This window comes from Bufo bufo, chromosome 8 (genome assembly GCF_905171765.1).
Source record: "Bufo bufo chromosome 8, aBufBuf1.1, whole genome shotgun sequence".
Taxonomy (NCBI): Eukaryota; Metazoa; Chordata; class Amphibia; order Anura; family Bufonidae; genus Bufo; species Bufo bufo.
The window spans coordinates 186,366,307-186,387,228 of NC_053396.1; the positions used below are offsets into that span (position 1 = coordinate 186,366,307).

Sequence of the window (20,922 nt, forward strand, 5' to 3'; positions counted from 1 at the left end):
CAGTTTTGTCTAAGGTTACGTCAACATCTGTGTTCAGTTAACCTAGTAGTCTGTTCTGGCAAAGGGGCAAAAAAACTGAATTACCATATTGAGCATAGCCTGACACCTCCATGGCCTTCTAGATGCCTATTCATTATAATGGGACCTGTTGAGTGAACAGCGTGGACCCGTTGACTTGAATGGGTCTGTAATCTGCAATATACGGCAAAATATAGGACATGTTCTATCTTTTGCTGTGCGGAGGCACGGACCAAAAAGTCCATGGAAGCCCTTTTGAGTGCTTCTGTGGGCTTCTGATCCATGCCTCCAATCCACACCTTGTGTATTGCGGACCCTTTCAAGTCAAAGGGTCCGCATCTGTGATGTGGAATTCACGCGCCCGTCACACGTATATTGCGGAACCACCATTTGTGGTCCGCAATATAGGCATGGATGGCTTACGGTCACGTGAATGTAGCCTAAGATTGACTACCGCGTGGTCGATCAAGCTCACATTGAGTTGTTCGTGTGAGCGATCCAACCATAACCTATATGTATGGGCAGTTTTAGAAACTTGAACAGCAAAAAAAGTTTACAAGCTTTAATTATGTAAAAAAAAAAGAAAAACTAAAGAATTAAGTGCAGCATGTAGAATGAAAGGCAGAGTAACATAAAATAAAAAATGTTGATGATTTTATTGCGTATATAAATCCAAAAATGATTAATGCAGAAAATAAAATTAAAAAGTTTGGATTTTTTTAGGGGAAAACAGTATTTTTATTGTTTTTTTTCCAATCTATAGACTAAAAATAAAACAGCCTTCACATTTGATAAATTATACATTCTAGGTTTCCGTTATGCAAGAAGTTTGTTCTCAAGTCAGAAACGAGGGACAACCTTCATCTGGTATGACTGAGGTGTTGTAGCATTGGTGTTGGGCATTGGTCTTATGCTGAGATTCTTCCTGTCTGTTGTAGGCTCCAAGGTAAACTTTTGCAGTATGGTGGTTAGAAAGAGGAAGAGCTCCATGCGAGCCAGGCCTTCTCCCATACACACACGTTTGCCTGAGGATAAAGAATAAGGCTAAACTTTTTTAGTGTTCAGTCAGTTAGCCAGGGCAAAAATAAATTTGAACAAGGGAAAGCTTTACAGACATACTACTTGCTACAATGTTAGGTAAGCTCAGGACACACTTCCAAACATCAACCGGTGTTTGGAATAAGAGTTGTGTGGTTACCCTCTTATCTAAACCTGAATAAGTTTAAAAGACTAAACTGGAGGAACAGATATTTTTTTCAGCCTTACAAACTATGGTGGTCATTTACTATGCTGAAATACAGGTACGCCTAAATTTGGCATATTTCAGGCACAGATGGCGGTGTAACAGTTAGTTGTACTGCTATCTACGACTTCACTCCGCTCACGCCAGGTTCTAAAATTGTGGGCGTGACATTGGTGGGGAAGGAGACGGGCCTACGCCTCTTCAAAATGTTGGCGGATCCACCTCCAGTTTAGGGCTTTATTAATAAATGTGCCCCTATGTTACTATAAGTGCTATAATAAGTGCCAGTGTAGTACAAGAAAGACATATGAAGATTGGTTGTTGATCCAGGTATTCATTCTGGTTGTCATATCAGGAGTCAGACAGCAGAATTTTGTTACCATTAATAAGGACAATTGTCATCTGCTTCAAAGATATTCCTCTGAATCAACGCTCTAAAATAATACGTTGGAACTGTGCCTTTTGTTCAACCTTATCAAATATGTCACTAATATAGTATGTAAAACATCTGATTAATGTGAAGCTCAACTTCAGCCATACTGTAGCCTACCGGCCTTTTTTTTCTAGTTAGCTATGAAATAATATTTAAGTAATGTTTCTTACCTACAGAGAATGCCATAAATGCATCACTTTTCTTAAAGTGACCATTCTCATCAAGAAAATGTCCAGGATCAAACTCATTTGGATCCTTAAATCGTTTGGGATCTTTCAGGACAGAGGTCAGGATTGGAAAGACCATGGTTCCCTGTATGAGGATGCATTAAATAAGTAGATCTATATCTTACAAAAGTGTTTAAAGTCAGGTCTGGTTGGTAGTTGACAAGAAGAACTGAACAAGATGATGAGAAGATCAGCATGTCTTCTTAAGCAAGCGATTTCCCCAGATGTAACCCAGAGGTACCATACTTAGTCATGAAGCATACATACTAGTTATATTAGTAGCATGAATTTAGAAATCATTTGTAGAAATAATTAGTTGCCACTCTGTAAGAAGGTGGTGCTTGTATCCTGGGTTGCAGGCCCATACATCCAAATAGAAGAAGTGGATCAGCAGACACTTTTTAATGCTAATACATTGTCAGCACAGTAGGCAGGAACATACAGACAGAGAGCCCTAACTGGAACCCAGCCTGCTTTTTCTGTTTACTTGCAGTGAAAACCCTAGGTGGCAAGTCCGCAACTGGTCGACGTTCCAACTCTTCAAGGTGCAGGACTGACACACACAGAGAAACTACGCAAAATCAAAGTCGTACAGGAATGGGTCGGAACCCGGCAAACAATGAAGTACCAAATCAGAGGACAGAGGGTAGTCAGAATAGCCAAGCTGAAGTCATAACCAGATGGGAAAAACAGTATCAAATCACGAGACAGAGCGTGGTCAAAGGCAAGCTGAGGTCAATATAACAATCAATAAAAATGCACACAGAACAGAACTGGGAGCACAGCTAGGGTGTGAAAAACTATCACTGGCAATGGTATCTGTCCAGGAAGGGGTTTAAATAGGGGACCGAGTCCCAGGATCAGAACCTGATAGGTTATTACTCGCTGCTCTATTAGTCAGAAGATAGCACATTGGAATAAAACAGCTGAGCAATCAACCCACTGCTAGTTTCCACCAGCACTCTCCCACTCACTCAGACACTGAAGTCTTCTGCCTCTGGTCTCATGGAAAAGGACCGCAGTTGATGGGCAGAGCTGCTGCAGTAAAATCACAATCCATTCTTCTGGCGATGTAACTTCGCTGGCAGAGGACATGGCCCTGATTTGCATAAGCTCCTCAGGAGCTTTAGATACAGAAGGTTTAGGGACAGAGAAGAGAGAAGATGGACGGACATAGACAGATCTCATTTGCTTACGTTCCCTAAGACGTCTGTCAAGTCTAATAGCTAAAGACATTACCTTGTCAAGAGAACCTGGGTAGGATGGCTAACTAGGAGGTCTTTTAGCATGTCAAAGAGTCCCAGCCTAAATTGTGATCTAAGAGCTGGGTCATTCCACCCAGAGACAGTTACACCACTTGCTGAATTCAGAACTGTACTCCTCCTCTGGTTGTTTACCCTGACCCAAAGACAGAAGCTGGCTCTCAGTATAAGCTGCCCTGTCTGGCTCATCATATACAGTAAGAGACCTAAGGAGGAGAAAAAGAGAGCCACAGAAAACAGCTCAGGGGAGTTGGGCGACAGGGAAAATGTCAACTCCTGAGGGTCTCCTTTAAGTAGGGACATTATGATGCCCACCCTCTGGGCTTCTGTCCCAGATGAGTGAGGCCTAAGACAGAAATACAATTTACAAATCTCCTGAAAAGCAACAAATCCTTTACGGTTACCAGAGAAATAATCACAGAGCTTTATCTTAGGTTCTACTGGTGAAGGAGCTGAAATTACAGGGGAACAGGACTCCTGTTGTTGCACCCTCTCTGCCAAGTACTGGACTAATTGGGTAATACCCTTCATCAGGATGGCTAATGCTGCTATGGGGTCTGTAACACTAGGTCACCTGGAATAAAAAATATGGCCAGTAATAATGTCATCAGGAACACACAGACAGTAAGCCCTAACTGGAACCCAGCCCTTTTCCCTGCCTACTTACAGTGCAAGCCCTAGGTGGCAATCATGCAACTTGTCGACATTCCCTACTCTACTAGGTGCAGGACTGATACACACACACAGAAAAAACTACACAAAGACAAAGTCGTACAGGAATGGATTTGGAACCGGGCAGACAATGCAGTACCAAATCAGACGACAGAGGGTAGTCAGAATTGCCAAGCCGAAGTCACAACCAGACAGGAAACACATTACCAAATGATAAGACAGAGAGTGCTAAAAGGCAAGCTGAGGTCAATCCAATAAGCAATCCAAACGCACACAGAACACAACTGGGAGCACAGCTAGGGAGTGAAAACCTATCACTGGCACTGGTATCTGGCCAGGATGGGGTTTAAATAGAGCTCCAAGTCCCAGGATCAGAACCTGATAGGTTATGACTCAGCCCTCCATTAGTCAGAACATAACACACTGGAATAGAACAGCTGAGCAATCAACCCACTGCTAGTTTCCTCCAGCACTCTCCCGCTGTTGGGAGAAACAGAGCATTGTATCCAGTTGCTAAGGATGCTGTCTTATCACCGGGTGGGTGGCTTCGCAGCGCGTCTTTCCTGACACTGGAGAAGCTGGAGATCTCGCTACTGGGGCCCGGACAGGTAAGTCTGTGACCTTAATCTCCACTTTATTAGCATAAACAGAATGCAGGCAACGGCCTTTTTCAAGCAAACACTTGTTGGCTGTTTGACCAAAATGTGTCACATCTGCATGTATTCTGTTTTTGGTAATAAAATGAAGATTTATTAGCATCAAAAAGCGAGTACTGACCCACTTCTTCTACTTAAATTTAGAAATATAAAATGTGAAATGTCAACCATGATTTATAAGCTTAACCACATCAGGACCAGGCCATTTTTCCATTTTTTTCCCATTTTTTACTCCAACCCTTCTCAGAGCTCTAACTTTTTTATTTTTCCCATTTACATAGCCATATGAGGGCCTATTTTTTGCAGGCCAAGTTGTACTTTCTAATAGCACCATTTACTGTTGCATACGATGTAGTGAAAAGCTAAAAAAATGTAAAACAAATAAATGAAAAGAAAATACAATTCAGCCACAGGGTTTTGTTTTTACAGTGTTTCCTATACGGTAAAACTGATCTGTTATCTTCATTCTCTGGGTTAATATGGTTACAACTGTACCACATTTATATAGTTTTTCTTGTGCTTTAATACCGAAAAAAATATAAAAACTTTGGAAAAAAATAAATTTTTCTTTGCATTGCCATATTAAAACCCCCATAACTTATTCATTTTTATGTGCACAGAGTGTGATTGCTAATTTTTTGCGGGACGATCTGTAGTTTTCATTGATATGATTTTGGAGTACGTATGACATTTTAATCACTTTTTATTCAATAGGTGAAGGGACAAAAAATGGCGAATCATCGAGTTTGTTTTTTTCCATTACGCTATTAGCTGTATAGGATAAATATTTCTATATTTTAATAGTACAGGTATTTTCACACACAGTGATGCCTATGATGTTTATTTTTTAATTGTTTATTTTTGTTTTTAGGAAAAGGGGTGATTTGAATTTTTCCATTTTTTATTTGTTTTAATATTTTTAAAACCTTTTTTTTCCTTTTTTTTTTTTACACTTTTTAATAGTTCACCTAGGGAACCTGAACAAGCAATCATCAGATTGCTTCTCTCGTAGACTCCAATGCATTCACTGTGTTCAAATGGAGCCCTGCCATACATTGGGTCTCCATAGAAACATAGCTGCGGCAGCCTCGGATCATTCAAGAGGACTGAGGATCCCGCACACACCAACTGGCTCCCCTAATCCCTGCCAGGGGGAGCCATTGCATGCCTGGGTTTTTGAGCTCCCAGATGTCATGGTCACATATGAACATGGCATTTGAGTAGATAACTGTGTACGATGGACATTATTGTCGATCGCATACATTAGCCCCAGGTGGCTGCTGTCTAAAACAGTAGGCACTCGGTGGCTATGGTACCTATTGCACTTGTATTTAAATATGGCGCCTGTTCACCTTACTTAAACACTACTGCCTATACGGCTACTAACCACTCTTGTCCCAGACTAATAAAACATAACTTTTGAGCTTTTTAACACTTAACACTATAGGTAGCTCACAATTTGTTACTTTCACTCGTGTTTTAACATGAACAAGTAAAAGTTATGTTTTATTAGTCTGGGACAAGAGTGGTTAGTAGCCGTATAGGCAGTAGTGTTTAAGTAATAAATTTAACCCTTCCCAGATAGGGTCCTTTATAAGTAGATATTTAAATACCTGACATAACGTTGGACGGTCCGGGAACAGGTTAAAGATAGGAACATGTGAAGATTTAAGAGTCAAGAGGTTGAGAAGGAGGCCAGCATACTATACCTTTGGAATGTGGTATCCTCTGAAGGTTGTGTCTTTGCTTGCAGCATGGGGTAGTCCTGTAGGAATAATATCTGCAAATCTCTGGATCTCGTGGATTACAGCTTCTGTGTATGGCATTTTACTCTTGTCTTCTATTGATGGACAGCGATTTTTGCCGACTACATTATCAATCTCCTTGTGGATTTTCTCTGATATTTACAAAAACAGGGATACATCTTATACTACAGTATGATATTATGTTTGTATCCATAGAGCAGTTACAACCAAACTAATGATTGAAGGACATTTGGAAGTGTTAAAAAGCTCAGGCCTTATGCAAACAGAATACACCCAAACAACAAGGGTCGGTTAGGGGGCAGCTTTAGAAATCTGTGCGCCCATAATATTCCTTCCTATGCATTCATATGGAATTTATTTTAAAAAATGTCAAACTCCCCAGTTTATTATTATAGACACAATCAGCGCTGAGATGACTTCTAGGTATGGAGGAAAGCTACCAGTGTACATTGTAATGCGTTTTGCACTCGCGTGAGAAAAATCACGCATGTTTGGTACCCAAACCCGAACTTCTTCATAGAAGTTCGGGCTTGGGTTAGGTGTTGTGTAGATGTTATTATTTTCCCTTATAACATGGTTATAAGGGAAAATAATAGCATTCTGAATACAGAATGCATAGTAGGTGATCAATTGAGGGTTAAAAAAATAAAATAAATTAACTCACCTTCTCCTCTTGTTCGCGTAGTTCCCGGTCTCTTCTTTACTTCTTTAATGATGAGCTGTGGGCTAAAGGACCTTTGGTGACATCAGATCACATGCTCCAATCACATGGTACATCACCGTGGTGATGGACCATGTGATTGGAGCATGTGATCTGACTTCACCACAGGTCCTAGCCGGTAGTTCATCTTTTAAGAAGTAAAGAAGAGACCGGGAACTACGCGAACAAGAGGAGAAGGTGAGTTAATTTTTTTATTTTTTTTTAACCCTCAATTGATCACCTACTATGCATTCTGTATTCAGAATGCTATTATTTTCCCTTATAACCATGTTATAAGGGAAAATAATACAGTGAATAGACTGTCACCTAGCAACCATGCGTGAAAATCGCACCGCATCCGCACTTGCTTGCGGATGCTTGCGATTTTCACGCAACCCCATTCACTTCTATGGGGCCTGCGTTGCGTGAAAAAGGCAGAATATAGAGCATGCTGCGATTTTCACGCAACGCATAAGTGATGCGTGAAAATCACCGCTCATGTGAACAGCCCCATAGAAATGAATGGGTCGGTATTCAGTGCGGGTGCAATGCGTTCACCTCACGCATCGCATCCGCGCGGAATACTCGCCCGTGTGAAAGGGGCCTTAAGAAGCTTACACCTTCGAATGGGGTCTAGGAATGAGATTCTTTAGGTTAACATAAAATAACTCAAGAATAGCTCAAACCTAACATGCTTCCTGTTGAAATTGATCCAAAAGAAACCTCTGGCGCATTTGTTTAATTATGTCACTGAAGGCCAAAAGAAAAACTATTTTGATGTCCATCGGTATATGGAGCTTTCCTGCAGCAGACGCAATGTGAAAAGACCCTTAACAAAAGAGGAACTGATGACATTGGTGGACTTGACAGGTTATGGAAACAGGACTAATACTTGACAGTCTTGGACCCCAATGCAAAACCCCCTCCTGACATGTGCCAATTATAATACTGGTGTAATTTGGGCCTTCTTTGTACGACTGCTACTTCTACACCTCCTATAGCTACATTCCTATGAGTCCTGGATCTCAATGCAAAACCCTCACCTGCCAAGTGCTAATTATAATACTGGTGTCATTTGGGCCTCCTTAGTGTTACTACTATTTCTGCACATTTGGGCCTCCTTAGTGTTACTACTACTTCTACACCTCCTATAGCTACATCCTATGAGGGAAAAATGTTGTATTTTTTTTATAAAATCATCAAACTGATCACCTTGTATTTCAGGATGTTTCAAGAGTATAAGGAAACCGTATCTCAGCGTCAAACTTGTAGTCTCTGTTCCAGCTAAGAATAAGTCGAATATCATCCCTTCTAGGTTCTCCTCGTGAAATTCTGTGTCAGGATTCTTTTTTTCCTGTAAAAGTTAAAGTGGTTAGAGATGAGCGAAGTTTAGAAAACTTTGATTTCGCTGCTACGCGAATTTCACTAAGCAAATTCCTTTGTGAGTAGCGGGCGCAATGACGGGGAACGGCGATTGCGCTGCCCCGTCATTGAACCCCTCAGATGCCACGTTCATTGCTGATCACAGCATCTGAGATAAAATAAATTAGGGCTTTCGGGGGTTAATTGGTGAAAAATAAATAAATAATACTCCCCTCATCCACTAGAGTGTGAAGAGGCCGACTCAGCTATCTTGATTGAAGATCCTGCGTAAAATCTTGTGTGACACATGATGAAGTAATCACACTGGCAGATTTTGCATGGGGTCTTCAATCAAAATGCCTGATGCAGCCTCTTTGGGCTAAAATGGATGAGGTGAGTATGATTTTATTTTTTACCGCCATTTCAGGCAAAGTGTATTCGTTACCACAAAGAACGAGAAAATTCGGCTTCGCAGCAAATCAAATTTTCCATGAATTTCGGATCAAAGTCCACTTTGGATACTTTGATTCTCTGAACACTAGAAATGATCATTAGTTTAATTATTCAAAATTGTAACATGAGTCTAAACAAGTGCAACTGAAAGAACTGTTGCTTCCATCATCTGATTTTCAAAGATGGTTGAATTGTGGCAGCTATGAGCTCTCCCTACAAACACAATGTTTCAAGTATTATCTATAAACTCACCTCTTCCATCTTCATGAGAAAGCAATCTATGAAGTCACGAGGGCAGTTCTTATCTAGTGTGGCTCGATGGGTGTCTGCTATCTCCTTAAAAATTTGTTTAAGGTTGCTAGTAATTTTGAAGATGTTCAGGTGAGGACCAGGAATGTAGCGCATTATGGTTGGAAATGTGCTGAGAAGCTAATTAAAGAAAAAATAGATAGATAAAACATTATAGTTCTTCTATTGGTTGAATATCATATTGTTATACAATATACTTTGATATTTTTGTTTTTTTGATATGTATCTAGACCACTGACATCTGACACTTGACAGTTTTTGCAGTGGGTCTCTTAAGGTGGTGGTATCTACCCCTTGTCAGGGCCATATAGGGTGACTAGGAGGTTCCTGACACAGGGCGGTCATTCCGTTTTGTAGGCAGGGATAATAGTTTGTAGGACGAGCTTGAGGGTCAGATATATCTCCCTTTCCTTAGCAATGTCCGAATATACACAGCCTAATTGATAAAATATTTTATTGGTGCTTATAGGGGCATTTTAAATGAATACCATTAAAGGTTATGTTTTACACTGGTGAAGGTGCAAACATTAAGGCTTGACATAATCTGGATGCAACAGAACAAGGATCTCAAACACACCAACAATCTACAAAAGAGTGGCTTGAAAAAGTTAAGAATCGTGGAATTGCAAAGGCCCAAATTAAAAACACATCTGGGACCCCACCAATTAGCTGTTTGAGAACTGCTTTTAGTAGCAACATGGCCTTCTTACAGATATTTATCTTGCAGCTACCTGTACCTATTTTGGCTTCATTTGTGTAAAATAATGAATACAAAGGAATCTATTGTGTCTTGTCCATCTGAGGTTGATTTACCTTATTTTAAGGCCTTCTAAGAACCTGATGTTTTTTTTTATTTTTATTATGTCCTTATATGTAAAACCACTGAACAATAACAATACATAGTTAATATGGTTGAAAAAAGACATAAGTCCATCAAGTTCAACCAAGGGATAGATGGGGACGCGAATCCCAGAAGGAAGTGAGACTCAGATTTCTACACATTTTCAGCATTAATTAAGCATTAATGTAATTTACTTTCAAGAATTCATCTTAACCCTTTTTAAAACTGTCTACTGTTCCTGCTGTGACCACAGATTCACAGTTCTTACGGTAAAGAAGCTTTGACCCCTCCGGAGACTGAACTTTGTCTTCTCCAGTCGGAGGCAGTGCCCCCTTGTCTTTTGAGGGCATTTTACATGGAACAGTTTTTCACTGTATTTTTTGTATGGCCCATTTATATACTTGTATAGGTTAATCATGTCCCACCTTAGACGTCTCTTCTCAAGACTAAATAAATTCAATTCTTTTAATCTTTCTTCATAACTAAGAAGTAAGCTTAAAATAATTACATTTATTTAGTCTTGAGAAGAGACATCTAAGGGGGGACATGATTAACCAATTCAAAGAGGATGTACTTTGTTTTACTACTTTTTCTGTCTGTATAGCCAGATGGGTACCTGTATCTGTGCATAGCTAATAAATAACATGTAGCCAGAAGTTGCCATATACCCTATATTTCACTGCACATTTATAACATTGCACTTATACAGGGCTGTATTTACTACAAGGCACATGAGGGCCTGTGCCTAGGTCATCAGGAAGCAAGTGTGCTAAACTAGTTTGTATTCTGGCCCGTGACCACTCTTGGATGATTTCCAAATGCTGTCTGTTTTTCTTACAGACCTCCTTACACGAGTGACTAAATCTTGAGGGAAAATCAGACCTGGGTGGTTCATGTTATGATTTTTCCACTCATAGCATGTGCCATCCATTGATGGAGAAGCCTTGAGCATTAAGTTTATATTTCACTGGCAGCTGTATAATGGTGTATTTAGATGAGATGTTTTTAACCACACAGTCAAATTTGCATAAAAAAACGTGTCTAAAACCGCACTCAGTTATATACTCAACCTGTTATATATGCTAATAGAGCCACAGGCGCATTTAATAAGGTCAGTTTCGGATTCAGGGTATTAGTAGGGACCTGGCCATATGTTTAGGTTATAGGCCTCAAATCTCATGACAGAATCCCTTTAACAAGTCAAACTTCAATAAATGCATAATCCATGGCTTCATATAGAAATGTTAAAAATGATCTGTCACCATTTTCTTCATCCAGGAATCTCCTGCGTTATTATGCGTTTCCAAATACGTGCACTTGGCCGGCATCCACAATGCACATTCGTTCTCCAGGATCAGGGGGTCATATGGCATCCACCACGTAACGTTTCGAGGCTACGACGCCATTGTCAAGCGTAAGTCATCATGGTGTCAGTTCTATATTTAAATGCCTGGTCACATGATCACTGCTAGTTTTGAGCGAATTTAAGCTAAACAAATTTACTTTGATTCTAATTTCAGGAAAAATTCAGTTTGCCACAAAACCAAATTTCCTGAAATGGCGGTAAATAAAAAAAAAATACATACACACAAGCGATAAAGGATGTTCTGAAAAATTCTGTTTGGCTTCTTTGCCGAATTACACAAAATAAGTTTTGATTAGTGCGCATTGACTTGTATGTAGCAAGCGCAATGACGGGGAACGGCGATCATTGAACCCCTCAAGGTGCCGTGTTCATCACTGATCGTGGAATCCAAGATTAAAATTAAGGCCTCTCAGGGGTTAATCCGGTTAAAAAAAAACATGCTCAGCTTATCTATTACTTATCCATCCATCACGGCCATCTTGATTGAAGACACCGCTTGAAATCTAACTTGGTGACGGCCAGCGTGAAATTTTGCACGGTATCTTCAATCAAGATGCCTGCGACAGCCTCTCCACTAGCAAATGGATGAGGTGAGTATGTTTTTTTTTGCCGCCATTTCACGAAAAATAGATTCGCTACCATGAAGTGTAAGAAAATTTGGCTTCACGGCGAATCAAATTGTTCCTGAATTCATCTTGAGGGGTTCAATGATAGCGGGCGGCGCAATCGTTATTCCCCATCTGCGAAGCTGCTGGCAATACATTCATACCTTCTAGGAGAAATAACAAAGGAATTGCACATAATATACAGTCATGATCAAAAGTTTAAGACCACTTGAAAAATGGCAGAAAAATCATATTTTACATTAGTTGATCTTAACAAGGTTCCAAGTAGAGCTTCAACATGCAACAAGAAGAAATGAGAGTGAGACAAAACATTTTTTGATCATTCAATTAATTGAAAATAACGATTAAATTGTTTTTCAGCTGATCCAAATTTTAACACCACATGCCTTTTAAAAGGCAAAATCTGTGCAAAGATGTGGATTTATTGTCATTTTCTGTCAGGTAGTCACACGTTGTGATGGCAAAGGCAAAAAAACCTCTCCCTTTTTGAACGTGATCGGGTTGTTGAACTGCATAAGCAGGGTCTCTCACAGCGTGCCATCGCTGCTGAGGTGGGACGCAGTAAGACAGTCATTTGGAATTTCTTAAATGATTCTGAGGGTTATGGAACAAAAAAGTCAAGTGGAAGACCCCAAAAAATGTCATCAGCACTGAGCCGGAGGATCCAATTGGCTGTTCGTCAAGACACTGGATGATCCACGACCCAAATTAAGGCCTTTACTGGTGCTGACTGCAGCCCCATAACCATCAGACGGCATCTGAGACTAAAGGGCTTCAAAAACAAAAAACGTCTTCAAAGACCTCGTCTCCTTGAACGCCACAGAACTGCTCGTTTGGACTTTGCAAGAGAGCACCAAACATGGGACATTCAAAGGTGGAAGAAAGTTTTATTCTCTGATGAGAAAAAAATGGAACCTTGATGGTCCTGATAGTTTCCAACGTTACTGGCATGACAAGCAGATCCCACCTGAGATGTTTTCTATGCGCCACAGTGGAGGGGGCGCCATAATGGTCTGGGGTGCTTTTTCCTTCAGTGGAACAATGGAGCTTCAGGAAGTGCAGGGGCGTCAAACGGCCGCTGGCTATGTGCAGATGTTGCAGAGAGTATTCCTCATGACTGAGGGCCCTCGTCTGTGTGGTAACGACTGGGTTTTTCAACAGGACACCGCTACAGTACACAATGCCCGCAGGACAAGGGACTTCTTCCAGGAGAATAACATCACTCTTTTGGCCCGTTCTGCGTGTTCCCCTGATCTAAATCCAATTGAGAACCTTTGGGGATGGATGGCAAGGGAAGTTTACAAAAATGGACAACAGTTCCAGACAGTAATAAAATACAATGAAGTCTCTGTAGAAAATACTCGTCCTCTCTAGCGCTGCAAATCCAAAGACAATGTGGGAAAAGTCCGCTGTATAAAGGTATATGGAAGGATTGCGCTGCAGGAGAGAAATCTTATTTGTGTGAATAAAGGTTCCTTTTATAGATCTTCAACTAATGTGGTCACAGGCCAACCTCACAATCCAACACTGGTATGGAAACCTGTAGTGTAATAAAAAAGCGCACTATGGTGTAGCAAACGATCCGGCAGATGAAACACTTCTACACCTGGATGGTAATGAACCACCGCTTCCAAGAGAGACTGGCAAGTAAGACGGATGCGCACCAAAGGGTCAGATAAAAATATTTAATAAAAGCAAAAATTACAGCTATAAAACATATATTAAAAGTGTCTGTAATGCCCGACCCGGGTTTCGCCGTGATGCTTTCCATGCACTTTACCAGTGAAGTTCTGTGAGTAGAACCTTTTTGCAGGCGTATCAAGTGTCACTATATACTACGCTATAGTTCTCTTCTTTCAGCAGAGTCCTATTGAAGATACCTTCTAGTTTTCTACACGCATTCACTAACTGGAAATCCTGTGAGTATAATTTATTCACACGGTGCGTTAAGTGCTTGGAATTTGCTACACCATAGTGCGCTTTTTTATTACACTACAGGTTTCCATACCAGTGTTGGATTGTGAGGTTGGCCTGTGACCACATTAGTTGAAGATCTATAAAAGGAACCTTTATTCACACAAATAAGATTTCTCTCCTGCATCGCAAGCCTTCCATATACCAGTTCCAGACAGTAGATGGCCTTCGTGCGGCCGTCTTCACCACTTGGAGAAATGTTCCCACTCACGTCATGGAAACGCTTGCATCAAGCATGCCGAATCAAATTTTTGAAGTGATAAACAATAACGGCGGAGCTACTCATTACTGAGTTCATGTTTGGAAGTTGGATTTCTGTTTTGGGGGGGTTTAGTTTTTTTTTGGAGGTGTGGTCCTAAACTTTTGATCAGCAGAAAAACAGCCTGTTTCAGTTTATTTGTTGTTTTCATTCAATTGAATGCTCAAATTTTTTTGTCTCACTCCCATTTCTTCTTGTTGCATGTTGAAGCTCTACCTTGTTAAGATCCAGCCATGCTAAATATGATTTTTTGCCATTTTTTAAGTGGTCTTAAACTTTTGATCAGGACTGTATAAGAACAGATGCTACAGAATTGTTATTACAAGGGGAATGCAAGTAGTTACTAAAACAGACATGTCAGAAGAGGAGACAGGTCCTCTTTAATTCCAGTTTACAAGAATACACCGAAACTGCAGATCTTATTCAATCTTTTTGGATGCAGATTATGGGGGTCATCTACTAATCTGAAATACGCCTAAATTAGGTGTATTTCAGGCACTATCTGCGACTTTGCCCCACTCACGCCAAGTCTAAGATTGTGGGTGTGGTGTTGGCGGGGAAGGGGAGGGCCTGTCTCATTCATGATTTTCTACGCCTGTTTTAGGCATAGAAAATGTCACACACACATGGGGTGGGGAAGTGACCACTGAACTCCACCCGCACCCCTGTCCCTGCCTACTTGCCTTGCAAGTCCGAGCGACAAGGGACAACTGGTCAACAAACCCTTAGCTAGGATAGTGCAGGGAAGACAGACAACACAAGTAACAGGGAAGTCAAACAAGCCGCGTCAATAACCAAGAGAGCAGAAAGGAACCGGAGGAGCAAGCAGAGGATCGTCAGGAAAAGCAAAAGTCAAAACCAGTTGGGAACATCAAGACCAAAGGATGAGACGGACGGGAAATCAGAAGCCAAGCAGGAACAACAAACCAGGTGAGTATATCGCAGGAAGGACCTCAATAACAGGCAATCTGTGGCCAGCACGCACAGAGAGCCATGCACAGAGAGCATCGTGACAGAAAATGTTCTTAATGTAAGACAGCGAGTAAGCTGTCTAACATTTAGAACTGGTGCTGGATCCACGGAAGTTATGAAGAGGCCGTCACCTCTTCATAACTTCAGCGATCCACCTTCAGTGCAGGGCCTTTATTAAGACCGGTGTCTAAAACCCCAGTCTTAATAAATGTGCCCCTATATATGTGTATTTAGTATGAGTACATTTTTGCTAGCGATCATGGGATCAGGCATTTCAGTATGAAACGGACATAATGATGAAACATGACAAAGGGAGTATGCCCCTGCTGCCATGTTCCATTTGAACAAATGTGTATTGTGCACACCCAATAAGTGCACGTGTTTGGAAATGCAGGCGATTCCTGGATGAAAAAAATTATGACACAAATTTTTCAACCCATGGAGGTCTGGATTTGGAGTCACACTCAAAATTAAAGTGGAAAAACACACTACAGGCTGATCAACTTTGATGTAATGTCCTTAAAACAAGTCAAAATGAGGCTCAGTAGTGTGTGTGGCCTCCACGTGCCTGTATGACCTCCCTACAACGCCTGTGCATGCTCCTGATGAGGTGGCGGACGGTCTCCTGAGGGATCTCCTCCCAGACCTGGACTAAAGCATCTGCCAACTCCTGGACAGTCTGTGGTGCAACGTGACGTTGGTGGATAGAGCGAGACATGATGTCCCAGATGTGCTCAATTGGATTCAGGTCTGGGGAACGGGCGGGCCAGTCCATAGCATCAATACCTTCGTCTTGCAGGAACTGCTGACACACTCCAGCCACATGAGGTCTAGCATTGTCTTGCATTAGGAGGAACCCAGGGCCAACCGCACCAGCATATGGTCTCACAAGGGGTCTGAGGATCTCATCTCGGTACCTAATGTCATGGCTGTGCGGCCCTCCAAAGAAATGCCACCCCACACCATTACTGGCCCAATACCAAACCGGTCATGCTGGAGGATGTTGCAGGCAGCAGAACGTTCTCCACGGCGTCTCCAGACTCTGTCACGTCTGTCACATGTGCTCAGTGTGAACCTGCTTTCATCTGTGAAGAGCACAGGGCGCCAGTGGCAAATTTGCCAATCTTGGTGTTCTCTGGCAAATGCCAAACGTCCTGCACGGTGTTGGGCTGTAAGCACAACCCCCACCTGTGGACGTCGGGCCCTCATATCACCCTCATGGAGTCTGTTTCTGCCCGTTCGAGCAGACACATGCACTTTTGTGGCCTGCTGGAGGTCATTTTGCAGGGCTCTGGCAGTGCTCCTCCTGTTCCTCCTTGCACAAAGGCGGAGGTAGCGGTCCTGCTGCTGGGTTGTTGCCCTCCTACGGCCTCCTCCACGTCTCCTGATGTACTGGCCTGTCTCCTGGTAGCGCCTCCATGCTCTGGACACTACGCTGACAGACACAGCAAACCTTCTTGCCACAGCTCGCATTGATGTGCCATCCTGGATAAGCTGCACTACCTGAGCCACTTGTGTGGGTTGTAGACTCCGTCTCATGCAACCACTAGATAGAAAGCACCGCCAGCATTCAAAAGTGACCAAAACATCAGCCAGGAAGCATAGGAACTGAGAAGTGGTCTGTGGTCACCACCTACAGAACCACTCCTTTATTGGGGGTGTCTTGCTAATTGCCTATAATTTCCACCTGTTGTCTATCCCATTTGCACAACAGCATGTGAAATTGATTGTCACTCAGTGTTGCTTCCTAAGTGGACAGTTTGATTTCACAGAAGTGTGATTGACTTGGAGTTACATTGTGTTGTTTAAGTGTTCCCTTTATTTTTTTGAGCAGTGTATATATATATATATATACACTGCGTGCAGAATTATTAGGCAAATGAGTATTTTGACCACATCATCCTCTTTATGCATGTTGTCTTACTCCAAGCTGTATAGGCTCGAAAGCCTACTACCAATTAAGCATATTAGGTGATGTGCATCTCTGTAATGAGAAGGGGTGTGGTCTAATGACATCAACACCCTATATCAGGTGTGCATAATTATTAGGCAACTTCCTTTCCTTTGGCAAAATGGGTTAAAAGAAGGACTTGACAGGCTCAGAAAAGTCAAAAATAGTGAGATATCTTGCAGAGGGATGCAGCACTCTTAAAATTGCAAAGCTTCTGAAGCGTGATCATCGAACAATCAAGCGTTTCATTCAAAATAGTCAACAGGGTCGCAAGAAGCGTGTGGAAAAACCAAGGCGCAAAATAACTGCCCATGAACTGAGAAAAGTCAAGCGTGCAGCTGCCAAGATGCCACTTGCCACCAGTTTGGCCATATTTCAGAGCTGCAACATCACTGGAGTGCCCAAAAGCACAAGGTGTGCAATACTCAGAGACATGGCCAAGGTAAGAAAGGCTGAAAGACGACCACCACTGAACAAGACACACAAGCTGAAACGTCAAGACTGGGCCAAGAAATATCTCAAGACTGATTTTTCTAAGGTTTTATGGACTGATGAAATGAGAGTGAGTCTTGATGGGCCAGATGGATGGGCTCGTGGCTGGATTGGAAAAAGGGCAGAGAGCTCCAGTCCGACTCAGACGCCAGCAAGGTGGAGGTGGAGTACTGGTTTGGGCTGGTATCATCAAAGATGAGCTTGTGGGGCCTTTTCGGGTTGAGGATGGAGTCAAGCTCAACTCCCAGTCCTACTGCCAGTTTCTGGAAGACACCTTCTTCAAGCAGTGGTACAGGAAGAAGTCTGCATCCTTCAAGAAAAACATGATTTTCATGCAGGACAATGCTCCATCACACGCGTCCAAGTACTCCACAGCGTGGCTGGCAAGAAAGGGTATAAAAGAAGAAAATCTAATGACATGGCCTCCTTGTTCACCTGATCTGAACCCCATTGAGAACCTGTGGTCCATCATCAAATGTGAGATTTACAAGGAGGGAAAACAGTACACCTCTCTGAACAGTGTCTGGGAGGCTGTGGTTGCTGCTGCACGCAATGTTGATGGTGAACAGATCAAAACACTGACAGAATTCATGGATGGCAGGCTTTTGAGTGTCCTTGCAAAGAAAGGTGGCTATATTGGTCACTGATTTGTTTTTGTTTTGTTTTTGAATGTCAGAAATGTATATTTGTGAATGTTGAGATGTTATATTGGTTTCACTGGTAAAAATAAATAATTGAAATGGGTATATATTTGTTTTTTGTTAAGTTGCCTAATAATTATGCACAGTAATAGTCACCTGCACACACAGATATCCCCCTAAAATAGCTAAAACTAAAAACAAACTAAAAACTACTTCCAAAAATATTCAGCTTTGATATTAATGAGTTTTTTGGGTTCATTGAGAACATGGTTGTTGTTCAATAATAAAATTAATCCTCAAAAATACAACTTGCCTAATAATTCTGCACTCCCTGTATATATATATATATATATATATATATACACACACACACACACACACACAGGGAGTGCAGAATTATTAGGCAAGTTGTATTTTTGAGGATTAATTTTTTTATTGAACAACAACCATGTTCTCAATGAACCCAAAAAACTCATTAATATCAAAGCTGAATATTTTTGGAAGTAGTTTTTAGTTTGTTTTTAGTTTTAGCTATTTTAGGGGGATATCTGTGTGTGCAGGTGACTATTACTGTGCATAATTATTAGGCAACTTAACAAAAAACAAATATATACCCATTTCAATTATTTATTTTTACCAGTGAAACCAATATAACATCTCAACATTCACAAATATACATTTCTGACATTCAAAAACAAAACAAAAACAAATCAGTGACCAATATAGCGACCTTTCTTTGCAAGGACACTCAAAAGCCTGCCATCCATGGATTCTGTCAGTATTTTGATCTGTTCACCATCAACATTGCGTGCAGCAGCAACCACAGCCTCCCAGACACTGTTCAGAGAGGTGTACTGTTTTCCCTCCTTGTAAATCTCACATTTGATGATGGACCACAGGTTCTCAATGGGGTTCAGATCAGGTGAACAAGGAGGCCATGTCATTAGATTTTCTTCTTTTATACCCTTTCTTGCCAGCCACGCTGTGGAGAACTTGGACGCGTGTGATGGAGCATTGTCCTGCATGAAAATCATGTTTTTCTTGAAGGATGCAGACTTCTTCCTGTACCACTGCTTGAAGAAGGTGTCTTCCAGAAACTGGCAGTAGGACTGGGAGTTGAGCTTGACTCCATCCTCAACCTGAAAAGGCCCCACAAGCTCATCTTTGATGATACCAGCCCAAACCAGTACTCCACCTCCACCTTGCTGGCGTCTGAGTCGGACTGGAGCTCTCTTCCCTTTACCAATCCAGCCACGGGCCCATCCATCTGGCCCATCAAGACTCACTCTCATTTCATCAGTCCATAAAACCTTAGAAAAATCAGTCTTGAGATATTTCTTGGCCCAGTCTTGACGTTTCAGCTTGTGTGTCTTGTTCAGTGGTGGTCGTCTTTCAGCCTTTCTTACCTTGGCCATGTCTCTGAGTATTGCACACCTTGTGCTTTTGGGCACTCCAGTGATGTTGCAGCTCTGAAATATGGCCAAACTGGTGGCAAGTGGCATCTTGGCAGCTGCACGCTTGACTTTTCTCAGTTCATGGGCAGTTATTTTGCGCCTTGGTTTTTCCACACGCTTCTTGCGACCCTGTTGACTATTTTGAATGAAACGCTTGATTGTTCGATGATCACGCTTCAGAAGCTTTGCAATTTTAAGAGTGCTGCATCCCTCTGCAAGATATCTCACTATTTTTGACTTTTCTGAGCCTGTCAAGTCCTTCTTTTGACCCATTTTGCCAAAGGAAAGGAAGTTGCCTAGAAGTTGCCTAATAATTATGCACACGTAATATAGGGTGTTGATGTCATTAGACCACACCCCTTCTCATTACAGAGATGCACATCACCTAATATGCTTAATTGGTAGTAGGCTTTCGAGCCTATACAGCTTGGAGTAAGACAACATGCATAAAGAGGATGATGTGGTCAAAATACTCATTTGCCTAATAATTCTGCACTCCCTGTGCGTATATATATATATATATATATATATATGGGAATAGAGAAAATGTGGGCAGCACCACTGTCAAAATAGTACAAACGGAGTGCCAGCGGCTGAGTAGGCGATCCACCTCCAAATAATATAGAAAAAAAGAAATCCGCAGCACATCCAATTGATCAAAAAGTAAAAAGAAGCTTTATTCACCAAGCATGCGACGTTTCAATCCTCTCAATGGGATTTTTCTCAAGCAGTGACATAGTGGGCAGTGCAAAGTACATATTTAAACATGTTAACACAATTATTCAATCAATGAGTAAATTACAGACATTTAAAGAAAAATCATAAAAAGTATAACAAATAGCACGGTTGTCATTAAAAAAGAACATCTCATAACATTACAAGCAGTGTTGCAGTGCAACCAATTTAGGGCTACGCAAGAAAGTTTGGCCTACCTCCTTCTGTGTACCTATGTCAGTAAGAATCAATCTATCTTTGAGGTTCCTAGTTCTTTTATATGACATGAGGGGAGGGAGATGAAATTCCTCAATCCCCTCATGACCACTTTTCAAAACTGACCAGTGTTTCAAGATAATTTGTCGAATATGTGTACTATCTTCTGTATATGTAGTTACCGAATAAAAGAATCCCTCTGGTAACTACATATACAGAAGATAGTACACATATTCGACAAATTATCTTGAAACACTGGTCAGTTTTGAAAAGTGGTCATGAGGGGATTGAGGAATTTCATCTCCCTCCCCTCAT

General features: G+C 41.5%; 1 protein-coding gene across 1 annotated transcript in view; it reads right to left on the bottom strand.

Moving 5' to 3' along the window:
* Positions 1-747: 747 nt before the first annotated feature.
* LOC121009419 (cytochrome P450 2C8-like) overlaps positions 748-20,922 on the bottom strand; it is a 35,156-nt gene continuing 14,981 nt past the window's right edge. The window contains exons 5-9 of the mRNA XM_040442530.1: positions 9,045-9,221; positions 8,190-8,331; positions 6,221-6,408; positions 1,865-2,006; positions 748-1,043 (exon numbers count right to left, since the gene is read on the bottom strand). Of these exons, the coding sequence (XP_040298464.1) occupies positions 859-1,043; positions 1,865-2,006; positions 6,221-6,408; positions 8,190-8,331; positions 9,045-9,221 (834 nt within the window). The 3' untranslated portion in view covers positions 748-858. The remainder of the gene's footprint in view (positions 1,044-1,864; positions 2,007-6,220; positions 6,409-8,189; positions 8,332-9,044; positions 9,222-20,922) is intronic.